We start from the raw sequence: 23,090 nt of genomic DNA on the forward strand, positions 1-23,090 counted from the left end.
CCTTGCGTTCAAAAGTAATCCACTGGGCTCACACATCCCTGCTCACATGCCACCCAGGTGTCAAGCGAACCATGTATGTGATCAAGCAACGGTTCTGGTGGCCTGCCATGGAAAAAGAAGTCTCGGAGTATGTGGCGGCCTGTCCAGTGTGTGCACGAAATAAAACCTCACCTCGGGCCCAAATGGGTCTGCTGCACCCGCTGCCAGTCCCTCAACGACCGTGGTCACACATCTCCATGGATTTTGTGACAGGACTACCACCGTCTAAAGGTAATACGACCATTCTGACTGTGGTTGACCGCTTTTCCAAAATGGTACACTTCATTCCTCTTGTCAAGTTACCCTCTGCCAAAGAGACTGCAGAGGCCATGATGACTAATGTTTTCAGAATCCATGGCTTTCCCAGTGATATTGTTTCAGATAGAGGGCCGCAGTTCATCTCTAGTTTCTGGAAGGAGTTTTGCCAGCTCCTTGGGGCTACTGTGAGCATGTCCTCGGGTTACCACCCACAGTCTAATGGTCAGACGGAACGCCTCAACCAGGTGCTTGAGACTTGCTTACGGTGCCTCGTCTCTCAAAACCAAACCACCTGGAGTGACCACCTCACATGGGTGGAATATGCCCACAACACCCTGCCCTCATCAGCCACGGGTCTCTCACCTTTCCAGTGTGTCAACGGCTACCAGCCTCCCCTGTTCCCCGCCAGCGAGAAGGAGATCGTGGTCCCCTCGGCTCACGCCATGGTCAGACGCTGTCGGCGGATTTGGGCTGGTGCTCGGCAGGTCCTCCTCCGAAGCTCGGTTAAGATGAAAGCAGCTGCAGATAAACGCAGACAGCCAGCTCCCTCCTACAGGCCTGGCCAAAGAGTGTGGCTGGCCACCAAAGACTTGCCTCTCCATGTCGACTCAAGGAAATTGGCTCCCAGGTTTGTGGGTCCATTCCCCATATCAAAAGTCATTAACCCTGTATCTGTATGTCTACGCCTTCCCAGGTCTTTAAGGGTCCACTCCACGTTCCATGTCAGCAAGATCAAGCCGGTCAAAGAAAGTGCTCTGATGCCGGCCGCCCCTCCTCCTCCGCCCCCTCGGATTATCGGTGGCGGTCCTGTGTATACTGTCAGGAAGCTCTTGGCGGTTCGCAACCGTGGCCGTGGGAAGCAGTTTTTGGTAGACTGGGAGGGCTATGGCCCAGAGGAACGTTCATGGGTCCCTTCACGCTTCATTGTGGACAAGGGTCTGATCCAGGACTTTAATGCACGTCACTCGGGGGCTCCTGGGCCGTCAGGAGTCGGCCATAGAAGGGGGGGTACTGTTATGTCTCGTCATATTTGTTAATCATGTTTATGTTATGTCATGTCTTGTTTAGTTTCATGTGTGGGTCCTGTAGGTTTTAGTTTCGTCAAGTCACTCATGTCCAGTTCTGTCATGCACTTCCTGTTTTATTTTGTATTCACATTTTCCCCTCTTGTTTCAGATCCTGACTTCCTCCCTTTGTGTGCTTTCCCCCCATTGTGATTGTCAACCCCGCCCCTGATTGGTTCCACCTGTGTCCCCTTACCTCATGTTCAAATAGTCTTTGTCTCCCTTTGTCTGGTTGTCAGTTCGTCTTGTTCTGTCCCTCACCAAGTTTAAGTCCAGCGTTACTTCATTCTAGTTTGCATTATTTTGTCATCCTCTTCGGAGCGTCTTTGGTTCTCTATTCTGGAAATAAATACCTTTTGGATTACCTCACTGAGTTGTGCAATTGAGTCCATCAGAACTGTGTCTCAGGTCGTGACACTTTCCTCCAGTACCACAAAGTTTTTAGAATGTTTTTTACATACCGCCTTTGGTTGTTATGGGTTTACACAAGGACATATGAGTAAAAGATTCCCTAAACTCTGAGCTAGATGAGAGCCGTTTGACCAAAATCAAAGCTAAAGTTCATCAGTTAACCAAAATTAGTTGGATACCTCATTCAAGTTAATAATAAAATTAGAAAGTTAAAGCAAAGAAAGAAAAACAAAACTTGACTAAAAGATTCTCCTGGAATATTCTTACAGTTACAATCTGGTATGTCTTGAATTCTTAGAGTCATTTTCATGATCCCTTCAATCTTCCTTTGTTCCTAAAGTCAAAACGACCAGCAAAGATTGCCTTTTCAGACGTGGGCTACAGTTGAAGATGTGGAAAATGATGGCTCCCACTTTTTGGAAAATGTCCCTCCACAGTTCTTGAATAAAAACTTCTAAAATATTGGACCACTGAGATTAACCAGGGCTTCCTCTCCCCACAAGACTACATTCATCACATGGTGTTTAGGCATGTAAACATAGTATCATATGATTAATGTCTTGTTTAATAAACTATTAAGATGATAAAAGAAAAAGGATCGGATGCACAATTACTCCTTCCTGCTAAGGACAAATGCTGCATGTTGATTCCACCGTGCTAACCACATCAGTCTGCAGACACTAGTGTGGAAAACATGAATTCAGCAAACATCCAAGAGATTCAGAACCCTTACGTGCTGGAGTCAAACCCAAACGGAAAAGGCTGTTGTAAACCAAAAATGGAAAGCCGTTACAGCAGTACATTTACCAGCTTTAATTTTTCAATGTTGTTAGCTTGAGATTGGCTGTGGCTGCCATGTTAGTGATTTAGCTTTAAATCTTTCATTATGCTTATGCATAATTTTCCTTAAAAATGACTGGCTTGTGTGATGTACCAAATCAACCTTGGCCAGGGTACAGTTTAATTACAGAATTTAGGTATATGCACAAATATTTATCCCAGTATTTAGTCAGTATGAGACTCGATTTTGTCCGGAACAAACACAATAAAAACATTAGAGTAGGGGTTATCTTTATGATCATGCCAACAACTCATTGTACTGCATCAACAATGTCTCAGATTTAATTTCCTACATGTCATTCATATTCACGCCAAGTTTTTCTTGAAACCTAAACAATCGCTAAATTTCTTCCACATGACCGATACGTTAATAATATCCTTCAATTCTATAGCCAAACCAGCAAAGTAACAGTACACCGACATTTGTTTAGTAAAGATTTTCCACTCATATCTCTAGAATTCCAACATGTCAAAGGTCAAGGTAAAAGTGTCAGAGTACTGCATGGAGATAAGCTTCATGTGTTCCTTTAATGACGAGCCAACAAAAGAAGCTACCGTTCTTTCCTCAGAGAAGAGAGACGCAGCTGGCTAGATTAGTCAGGATTAAAGTTTATCCCCTCTACTAGCAAGCTGATGGGGATAACAGCATTCAAGGCCAGCACTGTAAGCTAACTCCACTGGTGGCATTCAGTTGACACTCTCAGATAAGCTAGAAGTGAGAACAGAAAGTGTTTTTTAATCAAAGAAACTTGAAATATTCAAAATATGACCACAGCAATAGATCAAATTAAGTGTAATATGTTGGTTAAATATGGTCTCCAGCAGGATATCTGGCATTTCATCTAATCAAAAGACAATAATGACTTAAAAAAACTGAACAAAGCTGTTCATTATAATGGATAATACTGCACCCTTTACAAAAAATAATGATTAAACAGGGCATTTCCATCAGTCTGAGGCTTACCTCATTCCTCTAATTTATAGGTGGGCTGTGATGCTCATTACAGTTCAGCAAAGGCATTGGACACACAGTTTCTCTACAGGATGCATTATTGTCATAATAACTGCTTAAAGAAATATCACCATATATAGTTACTGTGAATCCACAGAGTGCATTGATCCTGATGTGAAGTGTTGTTTTGAAAGCTTGTAAGTGAAGTAAATCAAATTTACATTAAAAAGGCTGTTCACTCAGGGTCTGAGACCTTATACATTGTTCTTTTATGAGATATATGTTAGTTCAATGAGAGAAAATGCAAGCGTGAACAGCAACTAATAATTAAACCGCTAATTTATGTGTTGGTATGGAGGACCAGAGTAATAAACTACATGATTGTAAAATAGCTAAAGGTGAAAATTGGGTCAGAAAAAGAAGATGGAAGTGACTCTAAAGACTGTCACAAGTGTCAGTTAATCATTGGGCGAGAGGTCACCAGTCCATCACAGGGCTATATCAATTCATATATATGCCAATGTAGACATTATTTAGTTGAATGCTTAATGCTAGATGGATGCCAAATTCAAACTGTTGCCAGCATTTAACAAACAGATTCTCGGAATTGCAGTGAATTTCAGGGCTGGCACAGGTTCAGGCCTGAAGGAGGCTGAGGAGACCTCTACCTGCTGCTGTCGTTACAGAGGCTGATGTAGGACGAGAACAGACCCCCCCACTGTACAAGCCAAACATACGCCACTTAGCGGATGCTTTTATCCCCCTCCACCACAGTGAGTGATTGTAGTTTCAAGCACAGCAGTGCAGAGTGGAAATCTGAGTCCTTCAAACAGCCAGCGTCAGTGCTTAACACAGCAAATTTAAAACATAGAAAATAAGAAATGTTGCCAACAGAAGCAAAAGGAATCCTGACTGTTTGAGCCAAAGATTGTTGTTAAACACCAGCAATTTAAAAAAGAGAAAGAAATAAAAAATAATAAATCAGGTTCCTGTTTTTACTATAAGCAGCTAAATAAGTTTGACCATTTAATTTACTAATCTAATCATCTAAATTATTTGTAAGATAATATTTTGCTATGCTTTGTATTTCTAAGTCTCTGGACAGCAAGGGGAGGCATTTATTGAGTTGGCTGATTTTATTATTGATTTACTAATTTCTCAGTTGCCTGGTCTGCTCCCTTGCCAGTGATCTCCTGGGGATGATAAAACGTTCTGATCCTGCCAATTACACTTCGTGTTCAGTCGAAAAGTCTTTGACAAGATGCAGATGGATGAAGGGAAATCATCACAAAGTTAATAAATGGCTCCAGTTCAACACACGACTCTTTCTGCATAAGGATCTTACTGAAATAGCCACAGAAACAAGTAGTTTTCACTTTAAAAGGTTCAAAATGAACAGAAAAGCAAGCATAAAAAGACCAAACAGAAAAAAGGAAAGAACTCAAGAGACTCATTCCCATGCAAACACCACCAAATCGTTTTGGCTGAATACCAAAGAGTCTATAAGAATGTTTATATATCAGTAGAAAATTACACTTGCTGTTTTAGTCCGAACAAAACCAGACTTTTAAAATGCACGTAAACATGTTGGTCTGACAGAAATGGTGTGAAATTAAGCCTCTAAAACTGGACTAGACCAGATAATGCAGCTGGGGATGAATATCCCCGGCATTTATACACTCAACCAGACTAAAAAGGGCTTAGATGCACACTCAAAACTTAAATTTTGAGCCTTTTTGCACAGGTAGTTAAGTGTTATTGTACAATAAGACAATAAAAATTGCCAATAAAGCTGCTCTCAATTAAATATTTTCTATTTCTTTTGTCAGATACCTCACGTCTCAATCCATGACTGAAAATCAGCCCATTAAGACTGTGTTACCTGGTGGTTCCCCAAAGCTGAAATGCACTAAAGACATGCTTCATTATGCAGGGTAGCTCAGATAAACATCAGTCAGCTGAGGCACAATTGTGTCAATTTCTAGAGTCTGATGACAGCAAGCATTGTAACGAAGGTATGCGCGTGTATATATACCGGTGCCTGAATGAAATGGGGACTGGGGGGGGGTTTAGGAATGTTGGGGTGAGTGGGTATAGAGTAACATGAGACAATGAAAGCCATCCCACTCAGTTCAAAATGCCTCCATTCATGGTGGACATGAGTCATCTGACTATCAGCAATTCAAAACAAAGAAATTGTTTTGTTCTTCCTGAAACAACAGAAAATATACGTCTATGAAACAAGAAGTGTATCAAGAATGAATGAGTGATGGCTTCTTGATTTTGTGCTGAAGAAGATGAGCGAAAGCTAAACAATTTCAGGGACTGGCAGCGAATCAAAATCTAAATGAAAGGAGACCAACATTAAAGGATCAAATTATAAATAAAAAAAATATGAAACTGAAACTCAATTAGACACTAAATCACAAAACTAATTAAAAAGATTCAGACTGTTCTACATTATTTTGCATTAGTGGAAGTTTTTTTTCCATTTAAAAAAAAAAAAAAAAACTGTGATGGAAGCCCGGTTACTCTCTCAACACCAGGGTTATCTCAATTAAATAAGAGGTACTGGTAACTAGCAACTCTGAAACTGATGGACCGACCCACCAATCAACACTGATAATCATTAAAGCCACAATATAGCACAAAAAGTCATCTGCTTTTTTTGAACCAGACTCACATTATCACTGTATGACTGTCATTCAGATTTCACTTTCTCCCTCGATAGTCAGAAAGAGTCCAGCTCCCTCGTGTCCCAACTCAGAAAACTAGGAAACCAACTCAGTCTCCATGACCCAATTAGAAACATCCCCTAGATGGTGGAGACTCATCAGTCACTCTCTCATCCATCAGTCTTATACGTCTACAAACTGCTTGAAAAACAGCAGGGTCTGCGATTCTTGTTAGGTTCATCTGAGCTTTTTTCAACACAATACATTTTCACACCTGCAATTCTATAACCCAAACTACAACAGCAGGGGACTAAATAAGCTCCAGCAGATGTGGAACAAGGTCAGCCCATCACATACGGAAATACATTCACTACAGTGACACCATTAGTGTTGCAGATATGCAAAACTTATGCTGGTTCAGGAACTTGAACCTGTGGATTCTTAGTAAAGACAAGCAATCAAATAATTACTCATAAATTAAATCAGAGGCATTCATTCTGTGAATAAGGACAATCAAAAGAGTGGCAGATTACATAGAAAGATGAGGTACAGCCTGCAATTACAGGCAAAGATTAAAGAACATGCTTCTGAGCCCAGTCCTTCAAAAGGCTGCGAGCATCTCCAAGCAGTAGTGACTGTACAGGGAAGATGTCACACACACGGCTAATTTACCCCGCATTTTATACTTTCCATACTACTTTAGATCAACTCGATTGATGCAAAGAAGACGGGGCTGAAAAGGCTTGAGTAATGTCTCCATGTTTCATCTTAAGCTTTGATTTGTGGCTCATGTTAAATCAAAAGAAAAGCAGAGCATTCAAAACCTTAAAGGAATATTATCAAATAAAAACCCCTCTCGTGGCTTTACAGCCCTGCCGTGGCTTTCATAAGAAAACAGCACAGTAAATTACAAGAGAATTGCACACACACACACACACACACACACACACACACACACACACACACATAAATAACTTAGAGAAAGCCCTTGAGAAGCCTCACTCTTCTTTAAACAAATATTAACAGCAATATCTTCATGAAAGAAGCTGAAGTTAGAGCTAGCTTTATTTTGCCTTACAGCCTCACCATTATGACTTCATCGTTCAGTGTTTTATCCGTCTTTGTTGGGTGTCGAGTGTCTGACATACAACAACTTTTGGCCATTATGGAAATCAATGCAGAAAAATGAGAACCTTTGCAGTGATGCTCAAAGCCAACTCTTAAGAAAAGTTATTCATAAACACTCTAAACACAAGTATACTTTTTAAGTGCTGATCCATAACACCAAATATACTGTCAACACCCATCAATCCTTTCTAAAAGGGAGGATTAGATTTACTTGTGAGGGTGCTAAGTAACAACTCTAGCTAACAGCTTCCCTGCAGAGAGTGGCTGTGCAGCCCTGGCAAACAGCAGATTGCCCTCCTTTACACTGGTCCCTTTTGTGTGTGTGTGTGTGTGTGTGTGTCGCACTGCAGGTTGAGTGCTAGGCAGCCTTGATCTCTTCTCCTTGAAAGCCCTTTTTATTCTCTTTCAACACAAGAACACACAGACATGACAGCTGAACATGATGAAATCCTCACCTTGTCACAGACCGACTTCAGACATAAGGCAAAACAGACGATCAGAGGCACACACACACACAACACCACAAAGTCACAGGGACATCGACATTAAGCAGATGATATATACTTTGCTGTGTTCTGGGCAGCTGTTTTATAATTTAATCGAGCAATTTTCTGTACTGCACATCTAATTCTGGGTTACTGTGGTCTGATGCTTCTCCAGGCATGTATGGGAAGCATGATGGAACACGTCGGAGCCCTGTTGTCAGACGACAATGCTCTGTAAACCTGTTGAGCTTTGTCACATACCAGTTTACTTAGTCTGCTTTAAGTAAATCTCATCAAATGTGAAACCAATAAAGTTGAGTTTATACTTTAATTCAGACTTTTTTACTCAAAGTCCTTCATGGACATTGACTCATTCATTTTTCAATTAATGAAAAAGATAAACTATAAAAGCATTTAGTTTGCAGGACTTCTGCTGTCTCCGTCTCCAGCCTAACAGGATAATGTTGACCTACTGTATTTGAATACATTTGGCTGTTAAATGAAGCCCCTGCAGATTTTGCCAGATAAGGTTAAACTTCCTGGAGAATAAGCCGCAGCTATAGCCTTTAAATATCCACTTTGCTTTTATTGGACGTGAAAAGCAACCAATAAATCTACTGCTGTATCGAAAAAGCTCCTTGAGACAAGTGGGTGGGATGTTAGACACCAGCAGCTGTAAGAAAAAAAACATCCTCAACAGAATAGCAAACAAACTTAGTACAGAAGAAAACCGTTTACATTATCAATGTCACTACTAATGACGCTGGATCAAGATTACGTACAAAATGAAGTGAAAAGGGTGATAATAAGGGAATGATTGTTACTGAGGTAACAATCTAACACAATGCAAAAGCATGCAGAGCGACGAGGGAGGGGGCTAATCTTCCAGTTACTCTAATCCACCACATGATCAAGTCTCACCCCACATGTGCAAGTATTCACAAAAACCATCTGTGCACACACTGGCAGGTATTTACAGCCAGTTGCTCTTTTTTTAAAGATGATTTTTTTTACAAAGAGGATTGCATTATGTTTCTGTATTTTATTGACAAGCAGTCAAAACCCAGAGAAAGCATCCAATTACTCTGTGTCTTGCATGGTGTGGCCAAAGATTTGTACTTTAGTTCATTACTTAAGATCTAATTCAGAGCTTCAAAATAAAACTGTATTAACTAAGTGAAACACTGAAAAAGATCTACATCAGGTTCTAAAAGCGTTTTCACCTGGGAACACCACACCGATGGATTTAAAGATGGAGCAATCAAGATGTGAAAGTTTAGACTTCCATCAGTTACAACCATTTCTTTCATAGTTGAGGAGCCCACTGACAGCAAAGCTTTTAGATCAAAGTGTAACATCTAAACAAACAACGTACAGTTAGAGCCAGGAAATGTGAGCCAATGAACAGGAATGGAGTTTTATTCAAAGTGGTTCCACACTGAGGTACATTTCCTTCTGAACCACCATTCAATTACCTTTAAAAGGAGCCGTACTCTACAGAATAAAATGGTCAACAACAAACACGGTTGGGTCCAAAACCAAAGGAGTCGAGCAAATGTTATCATACTGGGAAACTTTGCTGTCATCTATAGATAAGGAGACCCAAAATGCAAAAGAATATGTTTTTTAGCAGAACAAGAATATGCTGTTCAACAAAACAAACAACAATTTTCAAATAAACAAATAAAATCAAGTGAAATCTTTTACCTAAGCTGAAAGTCTGCTTTTAAATCGCAACCCTGTTTGCTTTATTTAAAATCGATTGTACTGGCGTACAAAGGAAAGTTCTGACATTTGTGTGAATGAACAAATATTCCTGTACCTGGTTCTCTGAGTGAATGACAGGATCATCAATCATCACTTTCAAACTCCCCCACTGTTGTCTTTTTCAGTAACACCATGGCTGATTTATATACTGGAAAATAAAGCCCCAACTGTGATTAACAGTGCAGCGTGGAGCCCTGCATCGCACCATTATCAGTCAAAGTTCAGCTGATCAGAATATAAAATGGTAATATTGTCATAGCGATGGCTTCTAAATGGGTAATATAAAAATCTGACAGAATACTGAAGCCATTTCTGACTTTGCTTAACCCATTCAGACCTGAGGTGTCTGCTTAGCAATGGAGATGCATTACCCATATGTTGCATCAGGCACAAATGCTGGAATTAGGAAGGATTCTATGACTGCGTTTCTTTTACCAGCACTCAAATTATAGTTTAAAAGAACAACATTTCGACAGAAAAGTAAACTGTTAACTTACAATGACTAACTTCCAACACAATTTTCTTTAGACTGATTATACATAAGACATGAATATGGTTTGTTTGAAAGTAAATTGTATAAAAATGAAAGCATAATTAGCCACAAGCACGCTGAGAACAGTTGTCAAAATACTCAAAAATAGTCCATGTTTGACACTGATTCTCAATCTGAAATAATACAACAAGTGTGTACTCTGAACTCATAACCCAAGCTGTAAAGTAAGCATAAGGGTGTTATGGTTGAACATAGATTTCCAGCTCATCGGAGAATGAAAGCGAGTGATGAAAGGGGCATCTTCAGTGTAGCCTAAAACCTTCTCTGACAGCCACTTCACCCTTCAATTACATTTTTCCATGGCCTGTAGCCACAGCAGAGCCTACAAAGTACTCCACAAACAGCTCATTCTATACGAAAGAATGACAGGAACCCCAAAGTGCATCTTGGAAAATGTCATGATTCACAACAGACAGAATGATTACAGATCATTGTATAGCGCTCACTTTCCAAAACAGCCTGAGGCCCCAGGCAGAAGATACTGATGTCACAATATACAAGAAGGCGAGATTTTAATGCTTTGGTAGATTTACACTGTTTCCATCATACAGTTCGGGTAAGAAACTAATATCTGCAGAAAGAGCTACAAACATCAGTAAAGAAAACTGTGACAGGGCAGGTTTGTACTGTCTCCTGCAGGATTTACCTTTAAATTGGGATTAGGGACATTTTTCATTAAACACAACGCCATTGTTAGCACATAACGACACTAACTTCTGTTCGTCTCTCCTCGCTCACGATGCATCTCTGCCTTTGCTTCTGTATTCGTCAGCAAAAAGGTGATCTGCAGATGGTTCACAACTTTCACTCAAAGCAACAAGCCTCAAATAAAGCATCTTGTTTGACAAACTGTGGCTAAATTCTGTTGGACTATTGCCAGAACAGCGTGCGAGAGCAATCGCTCACTTTACCTCCCTCATCCCTCTCAGCTGAGCAGCAGCAGTCTGTGAGATCCTCATGCCAACTAACAAGCTCAGTTATCTTACATGTAAGCACACTTTGTAAGAACAAATTGTATTATTTTAGTCACCGTTTCCGAGTCACCAATATATCTGATAACAGAAAAAATGTCAATAAGTATGGCTTTAATGGGAATTCAGTGGTAATTAAATATGGGAGCGGAGGAGAAAAATCAAACGGGTATTAATTGACACTAGTAGGTAAAATGCAAACACTTGGTGATCTATAGTTCTATAACCAATATCATAACAGTAAATACCCATAGCAAATGTGACATATTCCATATACCTGCATTCTAATCTGAGAATACCAGGGTGTAATTACTTGGCCATTTCGCCAAGCCCTGTTAGACATACTAACGTGTAAATAGATGAAATGTTCTTCCTACAGGGCGTGATCAATGTTTAAAACTCTTTGGCAACGATCATCTTTCCCCACCCATTTGCTTGGCTCGGTTCGCGCTGTCCTGACCGTTTCCGCAGCAACACCAGCAGCTGTCACCAGGTCTAGTCCCCTGATATAATGTCAAAGAGCTACCTTGCAAGCATGTTTGTACTGTTCTGTTTTATCATTTATAAAGCCTTTGCTAAACATTTTGTTTTATTCAGATACCACATCAAATATTTATAAAAAACAAGGTTGTCTCTGTGTAATCTACGCCGAACACACGCAGTGATATCCCTGAAATGGTATCAGCCACTGACATGCTGATGAAATCCCTTTTCCTTTTAAGGATGTCACAATGGGACTTTGTGCTATTTACAAAACTCTAAACCTGCCATGACTTGGGTAGAGAAGAATAAGCTGACACAAGCTCTGGAAAAGCCAAGAAACATTATTTAGACTGAGAATATTGGATAACAGAAATATAATGTGCTTACAGAGATGCCACTGACTATAGAAGGCATCTGAATCGCAGCATTTTCAGCCTGAAAGCTTCAGAAAAAGACGATTTTACTGACCCACACATTAGAAATGGTAGGATTTCATTCTATTTGTACAGATGGCTTTAAAAAGGGCACTTTTGGATATGCCATTAGCTTTTATTAAACTTTTATGCAAATTTACACAGCAAATGCTTTAAAAATCCAACAACCGATTACTCCATCATATAATAATCGTTTGCTGAAGCTCCAATGATACAATGTCGCAGATACAGGCACAGCTATGGTGACCATTTTTTATTTCTTTTAGCTCGATTTAAAATCATGCAATAAGTTCCATCAGCATGAAACAAGTTGATCTGGTCCTTCAGTTTGTTTAAAAATGTCAATATATCTTATTACACTCCCAAGGCCTCAAGTGGGTTTACTTGTCTTGGCTGCTCTATGATTACATAGACTAAACTTCTTTCCAATTTGTTCCCATGCACTTTTTTTGCATTAAATTATCAGTCGAGAGCTTTTCCTCTGGACACGTTGTCAATCATAACAAAGCGAGTGATGGAATTACACAACTGACTTATTCTCCCTGTTATGCTTTTCATACGAGTTCGCCAGAGGCAAAACAGTCCTCAACCACCTTGAAGAAGAAAACCAATTAATCAAACCACTAAGACGCTACTGAGAAAAAGAAGACCCAGTCAGATAACATCATCAGGTTTCTGTTCAAGCAAACACCCTTTGGCTACATGAAATCAATCAAGCTCACCAACTGAGGTTTTCCACCCTCATCAAAGGGCCCGTCGGTCTCCTCTGTAGTTCAGAGAAACTCAAACACCATCATTAGCAACGGTGTTACTGATGAGTGTGAGAGGAAGCCACCATCAAGGAAGTAGTGAACACTAGTGTGAATACTTTGTCGTGGTTTTAAAGTTTTACCGAGACAGTCGTTGGATGCCATTTGGCTCGGGCTGGGCTAAGTTCCCACAGTCACACATTCCAGAGGATCATTTGGTCATTCAAACTGGACACTTACAGTTTGCTGCTCAGTAACACACGATCCATCTTCAACACTCAAGTTTATTTTTTTATTTAAACCGAGGCAACAAGATAAAAATCACTCAGATATTTCTGCTTTTTCCATACACATTCACACAAATGTATTATGGAACACCGTGTGGAAGCCACATCAACTGTGATTGGTAAGCTAGGATTGCTCATGTTTCCTTCTACTTTAGTCCCCTGCTGTTAAAAATAGTTGAGAATTAACGATATGAAGCAACAGAGGATATATATATATATATATACTTTAATCTAGGAGAATCACAAACATAATACCTTATTGTAATTTCATGGCAGTAGTCTCCTTTTCATTTGCTAAAAATATTTAATTTATACAAACCTTCCCACAACATGTGTGAGGAATTACTTTAGGCATGCCATAAATGCATGACACACCCTGATACTTCCATTTGCTGCTACGGCTATTCTTCAATCAACATAAAATCCAACACTGGACTATAAATCAGTTTCCTCTCTGGATGAAACTATGATGGGAGCACCAAAACAGGCTGACAGAGGCATAAATCTGACTTTCAACTGCATTTTCACCGGCCTCTGTGTGGTTAACTAATGGACAGCAGATTTAAAATGATTCACACCTGCCAAAACAGACCAAAACTAAGTGGAAGCGGAGCTATGTTACGAAAAAGAGGTCAGCCTCATCATACATGTTGCAGACAGGCTCAAAAAAGCGCTGGGAAGTAATCAAGCATGTCTCACCCAGGGAAGTACTACTTCCCTGGGTGAGACATGCTCTACTTGGGGATTTAGTTACACACGGGCAGCCACTAGTCCTTTAGTCAAAATTTTGACCGAAACACTAAAACTTTGAATTAAGAATTTAAAAAAAAAAAAAATAGAAGCAGGTCGGGGAAAGTTTTCAGCCACAGTGAATGGCTGAAAAGTTAGACAACACGAAGCACACAGGTCTCCACAGTTTCTTTGCATTCTTTGATTTTTCATCGACAGTAAATGGCTAATTCCAGCCTCATTTGCTGACATTGTATATGTTAATATAAGTTAAATATAAGCAGTCAAACACTGGTTGTTGGGATGTCGACTGAAGCCTTGTGTTGATGTGTTTATTTAGGAGTCAGTGACCCGTCTCTGGTTCCCTCAGGTGACTCAAGAACTGTTTACAGGTGGAGACAATGAAGGCAGTTCCCAAGGGGGAAGGGTGAGAGAAGAACAACACAGGAGCAGTGTTACTTCATTTCCACCTTTCAGCTTTCAGCCTCACGCGTTCTAGGTCAGTGGTGGTTTTTTAAAGATGAGATGTGGTCCTCCAAGGAATTTGGAGCAGCTAAATTAGCCTGTAATGGTTCCTGGCACTCTTAAAGAGGATTTGTCTTTTTAAATGAAGCTAACGAAATGTGCAGGGTTGGCAGTGTATTAAAATATCAACGTTTCCCCACACAAACTTCTCTCTGACAGGCCACCCCAGCATATTAACAGCCACCAAAGTGTTTTTTAGTGAACATTTCGGCATTTTTACTTCCATTGTTGCAGTCCATCAAAGAGAATAACACCATGTTCCACATACTTGTCTAAGAGACTGAAGGCCACTCCAAGCAGAACCTGCAGCAGGCAGAAAACTGCTTCATGGTGACAACCGTCTGCAGCTGCAGCCCCAGAAGCTGTTGGAGGGCCGTGGGATGAAAGCCTCACTGGAGAGGCCGCTGAATGCAAGGCTAAATTGTCACATTTTCAAAACTTAACCCTGTCCTCTAACCACCCCACTGCGACCATCACCAAAAAAATGTTTTCAAAGATGGCGCCATAAAAAAGCAGATATATTTCTATTAAGACCGGCATTTTTATGAGCTGCACTGTACTAAGACACTCAGTTTCAGGAACGTAACTGTGATTTAGATTTGTTGTTAATCTAACAATCAAATTAAGTGAAACAGCTGACCTACAAACTAAAATACTGAATGATGATCATTGATTGGCTAACTATAAATCAGATAAGTGCTCGGGAGGCCCCACAATCTTAACCAACAACCCTGCCACGTTAAATCTCAAACTAGAGAAAATATTTCAACCACCTTAGAAGCTTTAAAACACATTTTTGAATCGTTATGCAATCTGCAGAGATGTGACTATTCCACCAAGATGCTGCTGCTAATCTGTCAGTCATCATCAGTGTTTGGAAGGCCGACATGCAGGATGACAAACTCAAATGCAACAGGGGAGGGCAAGGGCCGTGATTGAAATTCTCCCAGAACAAAACCTCGTTTGTGTGATTATTGTTCAGCAGGCTTGCAATGAGGCAAAAATCCATTCCACATGATGCATTCATTGTTTTCAGCCAAACATGCACCAGGCCCCACAGCGACTGTACAAATGGCCCCCACCAGAAGCAACTGAGACCCCACCACAACATTTAGGAGGGTCTGCTCAAAATATGCGCAACGTTTATTAAGACCGCTACGCTGCTGTGGTTAGACTCTATCTCAAGGTATATCTGCTGTTTTTGCAGAGGACTGCAATGCAAACAATTTAAACATTTTCAGCAGTAAATGCTGCATTTAGCAACAGGCAAAAACAGTAAGTCACGTGAGGAGCAGAAAACATGTGTTTGTGTCGTCTTTCAACAGGTGACGAAGCACTTCGATAAACTGCCCTTATAAAGAGAAAGCGGCTGCAGGTAGGAACTGCAGTCCAGTAACTAAGGACGCACAATTTCCACAAAACACCTGCGCAAAGGGAAGCATGTGCTGAGGAGGGGACACGGCGTTGGAGCCCTTTGACGGCTCTGAGACTCACCTCTATCCATTTCTGCGCCTCCTGAAACGCGGAGTCTGCGGCCGACTCCGTCACAGGGTGATGCTGATGAGACTGTCCTATGTCTGCAACCGGACTTGCCATTGACGAAGAAGTGTCTCTGCTTTTCAAGTATGAAAGCCTGCAGGAACGCGTGAAAGCAGCCACGGGCGGCGTTATTCCACTAAAATTTAGTCGTCAATTTGCGTTTGTCAGACAGTTTTCATCCGCCGGTTGTGGGTGTCGCAGCGCCGGAGAAGCGAACTAATCAACTGCTGCTCCCCAGTGTCGCTCCTGTTGGGAGTCTGTGGACAGACAACCAGCGTCAAGTCAGGCACAGTTATCGCGAGAACTTCCGTTAATAGCCTTCAGAATAAAAGCTATCACAATGGGTCAATTCAAACGTAACAAATAATATTTAATTACGGTAAGTGAGCTAACAGTGTCGCCATTTTGAGGCTCGTTACAGTCTCTCTGAAAAATAGCAAACGGCCATTAGCTAGTAATCTGTCTATTTAGCGACCATTACAGCTTCAAAATGTAAATGAATTGAATTGAGACTATCTCAACTCAACTCAACTTTATTTATAAAGCCTTTTAAAACAGCCGTGGCTGAAACAAAGTGCTGTACATGAATAACAACACGAAATATAAGGCATAAAACATAAGAACAATGTGTGTTTGAAACTATGGCACTTTCAAACATTTAAGATAAACCAGAGGTGAAGCAACCAGAAAAAGCTAGAGAAAGATATACAAAGTAAGCTAGCGTTACCTAATAAGACATTCAGTACGATATTTTTACTTCAATTTCAACATTTCTGTGTTCTCTGTATTTTCCCTAACCCGGCAGTTTGACTTTATATAAATATGATATATGTCAAGAGCTATCCCTCTCTCTATATATAGAGATAGATAAATATATATCGATTTATATATAGATAGCTATGGAAGCAAATCGTAATCAAAATTCAAATTCAAATGCATTATCAGAAATGCTTTTTCATTTTAAGAATGTGGCTGCATTATTTGACTCATAAATAAAATTACTAATCAATCATCCTATTTGCATTTCAATTTTCTTCTTCAAGACTGCTCATTCTTTCACTTAATTCAAATGAAAAGGACAAAGACATTTGAAATTTAATTTTCAAAATATGCCTCAGCAAATAGATACCAAAATTCAATTTGAAATGTAAAAGTTGAAAATTCAAATGCATTATCAGAAATGCTTTTTCATTTTAAGAATGTGGCTGCATTATTTGACTCGTAAATAAAATTACTAATCAATCATCCTATTGCATTTCAATTTTCTTCTTCAAGACTGCACATTCTATGCCATAATCAAAAAGAAAACAAAGCGGACATTGCTTTTTCGTTTTCGTTGTCTGCATGCAAAATACTGCCCACAATTCGATAATGAAAAAGCAATCTGAGCGGCGCAGGAGAGTGACGTCACGCCTGCTGACCGTGCTACCCATCATGTAGGCTACGGTAGGGGGCGGTGTGCATATTTGCTGTACAGTTTAGCTGCCCAGGTGGAGTCAAACAATATATCCGATTCTGATGCCCGTGACCGGGTTGAACGGGTCACAGAGAGCTTGGCTGCATACTCTGCCGTCACAGATTCAGAGGTTAGTGCAGCAAGGGCTAGCGCGTCGCGGCTACGACCGGCCATGACTTTCTGGCCGCGGCCATTACTGAGGGAGCAGCCATTAATGAGGCTGAGACAGAAGTTGCGAACAGGAGTCGGGGGATTACCTTTCACAGGTAGGATTCAACATTATTATTGGTTGTATTTTGTCAATAGAATATTATTGTACTGTATTTGTGTCTGCCGGCGAAATCGTAGCCAGCAAACGTTAAACTAGGATATGTTTATAGCCGGTGTTATGCCGAGAAGTGCACCCCCTGCTGGTCGTACTTTCAGGAGAGTCTGTGATGGAATGATATGATATAACTACATCATAATTTGTTTACCTAATTGAATTAACGGATGCAAATCTCAATAAGTCCAAATTTATATATAAAATTAAAATAACCAAATTTCATAGTTTCAGGTTCATTTTTATATCATTTCATCTGGGCTATAATGAGTTGAGATTGTTAATAGAAAATGTATCCAACCGTCTTTCATGTTGACTACAAAAGTATTAGTCACGGCCCTTACTTTTGAATATATGTCCAATAATATAAAAATAGTTAGGAATAGGAATACTCTAAACTCTACAATTGTCGGATTATCATAATTGTACACGTATTATTAATTTACATGAAGAGATGTGAAAAAAAGATGCACGAATGAAACACCATTGTCAGCTGAATATTATTTTTTTTGGATAAATGTAATAATCCACACCTGAAACGGTTTACGCGCGCTCCGTGAATGGGAATGCACTTCTCGGCAGAACACCTCTGTTCACACGGCTATTAGGCCAACGGAGACTTCATAAATCATATATTCCATAACACAGGCTTAGATTACAACTAACACAAGAATGCTACTTTTGAAATAATGCAAATATTACTGTTATAACATTGACCATCAGATTTTACTCAGGTTTATTAATGACGTTTATTATGCCTGTATTATTCACATGTAATTCTTTCATCCTAACAAAAGTATTTACCTCATGTCTCATACCCACCCCTCAGATTGTCCGACTGAGAGTTGGTGTTATTCCCTCCATCTTGGGCTTACAGGTTCACCTAATAAGAGTAGGTGTATCATCATAAGGCTATTAGCATTCATAAATTGAAATATTATCAATAACAGGGCGGGGTGAAATACTTATCCCTGTGTGTGTGTGTATTTTTATATATTTTAATATTATGCTTCTTCATTTTAGCCAGAAAAGGGCAGGACTACATGTTCTTCCAGAAAAGCTGAAGAGAGCCTGTCTGTGGCCACTCAGGATGACAGCAAGGGCTCGCACATTTTCTGGTGGGGGGGGGGGGACACACACTAGGGCCAGAACACCAACTACAGGTACCGTACATTAACAGCAGAATGACAGTGTGTGATAGACTGGTCAGTAGGCTATATTTATAAGACACCGATGCCCGTTGTCAGCTGCCGCTGTTTTGGCAGCTCGAGCCTTGTCGTAATTTTGTAATTTGGAACGGATGGAATGAGAATCCAGCTTTGTTATATACATATGTATGTGTATATATATATTTCTAGTGTAAGGTAGAGGATGTTTGTTTTGTATGTGTATTTATTTGACGATTGCCTATGGTGCCCTACGAATGAATGAGTACGTATGTATACACACTGCTTGAAGATCATTCAACCTGTTGACTTAACAAATTTTCCAATCATGTACTACAAGCTTTGTATCATTGAAGAGGAATTAAGACACTATACAGCTGTTATGATTTTTATGTAACATCTTTATCAAATCTGTAATAAAGTATTTCACAAGGCCAAAACAATGTAAGAAAATATCTTTGATTTTTGCTTTTTTGGCTTCACAGCATAACTTTGTTATGACCATGACCATAGCATCAAGGTTCAAGGTGCAATGTTTTTTAAATTGCCAATTGTGCATGAACCGCAGTCAAGACACATGCATTCCTTGTTCAGGGATCTCTCTGAGTTAGTCTAGAAAAATAGAAATACTATAATAAAATATAAAGAATATAAAAAACACTGTACAAGAAGGTAGTTGTATATACACAAGTTTTAATATTTTGAATGGTATCAACCTAAAGCAAAACAAAATGAGCTAAAAGCCCTGAAAGAGGAGTGTTTTGCAGAGCTTGTTTTTGTCTCGTGCTCCCTTTTATGCAGGTCAAGAGAGGTCAGTTTGCCAATGTGGTGGAGCCTTATTTTCAGAAACACAGACACAAACAATGACAACAAGTTGGAATAATGGTTGTTGATGCCAAACTTTGTCTCCTCAATGTGTTCCCCAAGTTGAAAAACATCCTCCGTTCTCCTCCCGGATGATGTACGTGACTGTCGTCGTCTTTACAGCTTTGCTGAAGCTTGGCGAATCACCCACTCTGCAGCTCTCAGCACCTTCACTGTGCCACATGATGGAATCACGAGTACACCGTTGTTTTTCAGGGCTAGAAAGTGGTAGCTATCATGAAATGATGAAGGTACAGCATCTCTGACCAAGCTTGCATGGCACACACCACAGGACAGCTTTTGCAGAATCTGGAGGACTACAAACCTTGCGATGTAGTACAAAGCATTGTCCACAACATCCACCAGTATAAATATTGAGAAGTAGCTATTTAACATATTTAGAACGGTAATTTTGATATGATGTTTAAAAAAGAAATACTCAAATCATTAGGCTGAGTTAGTGGGTTTGAGGTTGAAGCTTCTGGGTCATCCTGAGTGGCCACAGACAGGCTCTCTTCAGCTTTTCTGGAAGAACATGTAGTCCCGCCCTTTTCTGGCTAAAATGAAGAAGCATAATATTAAAATATATAAAAATACACACACACACAGGGATAAGTATTTCACCCCGCCCTGTTATTGATAATATTTCAATTTATGAATGCTAATAGCCTTATGATGATACACCTACTCTTATTAGGTGAACCTGTAAGCCCAAGATGGAGGGAATAACACCAACTCTCAGTCGGACAATCTGAGGGGTGGGTATGAGACATGAGGTAAATACTTTTGTTAGGATGAAAGAATTACATGTGAATAATACAGGCATAATAAACGTCATTAATAAACCTGAGTAAAATCTGATGGTCAATGTTATAACAGTAATATTTGCATTATTTCAAAAGTAGCATTCTTGTGTTAGTTGTAATCTAAGCCTGTGTTATGGAATATATGATTTATGAAGTCTCCGTTGGCCTAATAGCCGTGTGAACAGAGGTGTTCTGCCGAGAAGTGCATTCCCATTCACGGAGCGCGCGTAAACCGTTTCAGGTGTGGATTATTACATTTATCCAAAAAAAATAATATTCAGCTGACAATGGTGTTTCATTCGTGCATCTTTTTTTCACATCTCTTCATGTAAATTAATAATACGTGTACAATTATGATAATCCGACAATTGTAGAGTTTAGAGTATTCCTATTCCTAACTATTTTTATATTATTGGACATATATTCAAAAGTAAGGGCCGTGACTAATACTTTTGTAGTCAACATGAAAGACGGTTGGATACATTTTCTATTAACAATCTCAACTCATTATAGCCCAGATGAAATGATATAAAAATGAACCTGAAACTATGAAATTTGGTTATTTTAATTTTATATATAAATTTGGACTTATTGAGATTTGCATCCGTTAACTCAATTAGGTAAACAAATTATGATGTAGTTATATCATATCATTCCATCACAGACTCTCCTTAAAGTACGACCAGCAGGGGGTGCACTTCTCGGCATAACACCGGCTATAAACATATCCTAGTTTAACGTTTGCTGGCTACGATTTCGCCGGCAGACACAAATACAGTACAATAATATTCTATTGACAAAATACAACCAATAATAATGTTGAATCCTACCTGTGAAAGGTAATCCCCCGACTCCTGTTCGCAACTTCTGTCTCAGCCTCATTAATGGCTGCTCCCTCAGTAATGGCCGCAGCCAGAAAGTCATGGCCGGTCGTAGCCGCGACGCGCTAGCCCTTGCTGCACTAACCTCTGAATCTGTGACGGCAGAGTATGCAGCCAAGCTCTCTGTGACCCGTTCAACCCGGTCACGGGCATCAGAATCGGATATATTGTTTGACTCCACCTGGGCAGCTAAACTGTACAGCAAATATGCACACCGCCCCCTACCGTAGCCTACATGATGGGTAGCACGGTCAGCAGGCGTGACGTCACTCTCCTGCGCCGCTCAGATTGCTTTTTCATTATCGAATTGTGGGCAGTATTTTGCATGCAGACAACGAAAACGAAAAAGCAATGTCCGCTTTGTTTTCTTTTTGATTATGGCATAGAATGTGCAGTCTTGAAGAAGAAAATTGAAATGCAATAGGATGATTGATTAGTAATTTTATTTACGAGTCAAATAATGCAGCCACATTCTTAAAATGAAAAAGCATTTCTGATAATGCATTTGAATTTTCAACTTTTACATTTCAAATTGAATTTTGGTATCTATTTGCTGAGGCATATTTTGAAAATTAAATTTCAAATGTCTTTGTCCTTTTCATTTGAATTAAGTGAAAGAATGAGCAGTCTTGAAGAAGAAAATTGAAATGCAAATAGGATGATTGATTAGTAATTTTATTTATGAGTCAAATAATGCAGCCACATTCTTAAAATGAAAAAGCATTTCTGATAATGCATTTGAATTTGAATTTTGATTACGGTTTGCTTCCATAGATAGCAGCCTGCGTACAAAGCTCATGATCTGGGTGTGTCGTCCTATGAACCAGAAGACCGGAAATGATGTCTTTAGGTAGTTTTGGCGGGATAAAATGCACTTTAGATCAATTTACGGGATGTTGGGAGTACATACTTTGAGTTGACATCAAAATCATGTCATTCGGATGTGTTTTGAGAATTTCGATTTGACCGTTTTTAGCCAAAAGTTGTTAGCCTGGAAGTCAGAGGGGCATATCGTTTTGCCGCTACAAAACGCTATTTTTATACCTCTTCTACAGCTCCAAACAACATAACACTTACGTGGTAGTGAGTAGAGGGTCCCTAAAGCCAAACCGAAGTGTCCCGAGGTCTTCATGTGGTCGGATATAGAGTCCAGAATGAATTTAATCAAGCCAGTACCTTTCCGGAAATGTGTCTGCTGCAGCTGCCGCTACAGACCGTGGTGAAGTTCGTTTGATATTGGATATTCGACAGATATTCACAATAAGGAAATAAGGTGTCTTTTTTTTCAAACCAATATATTCATTCTGCCTTGCCAAAGGGATTTAGGAAAAGTTATAAATGATTAAACTACTAGTCATACCCATCCAGTTGTTCCACTTGTCGACTCCATATTGATTGTCCAGTCCAAAGCCTCTGTCTTGGACTGCTCGGCACTGCCATTGCCCTGTGCCTTGCACACTGCCATCTGGTGGATGCTCCGTGAATAGAGGGCTGTGCCGCTGTTCACATTCAAATCGGCATGCATTTGTTTGTGCATCGTGCAGCACAGTAGGAGTGTGTCAAAATCACTCCATGGACACGAGAGCAAAAAATGGATCCACAAATGCAGACTGCCAGACTGCACACACAAAGTCAAGCATATTTATTTTAAAATCTCGAAAATATATTTACAAATGTATGTATATTTATATACATATATACATTTA

General features: G+C 39.9%; 1 protein-coding gene across 6 annotated transcripts in view; it reads right to left on the reverse strand.

The window, feature by feature from the left end:
• Positions 1 to 16,149, reverse strand: part of LOC142398005 (LIM and calponin homology domains-containing protein 1-like) — an 87,537-nt gene extending 71,388 nt beyond the window's left edge. For all 6 annotated transcript variants that reach the window (XM_075481929.1, XM_075481927.1, XM_075481928.1 and 3 more), the window contains exon 1: positions 15,845 to 16,149. In XM_075481929.1, the coding sequence (XP_075338044.1) occupies positions 15,845 to 15,946 (102 nt within the window). In that variant the 5' untranslated portion in view covers positions 15,947 to 16,149. The remainder of the gene's footprint in view (positions 1 to 15,844) is intronic.
• Between the last annotated feature and the right edge of the window lie 6,941 nt (positions 16,150 to 23,090).

This window comes from Odontesthes bonariensis, chromosome 13 (genome assembly GCF_027942865.1).
Source record: "Odontesthes bonariensis isolate fOdoBon6 chromosome 13, fOdoBon6.hap1, whole genome shotgun sequence".
In the NCBI taxonomy this organism is placed as follows: Eukaryota; Metazoa; Chordata; class Actinopteri; order Atheriniformes; family Atherinopsidae; genus Odontesthes; species Odontesthes bonariensis.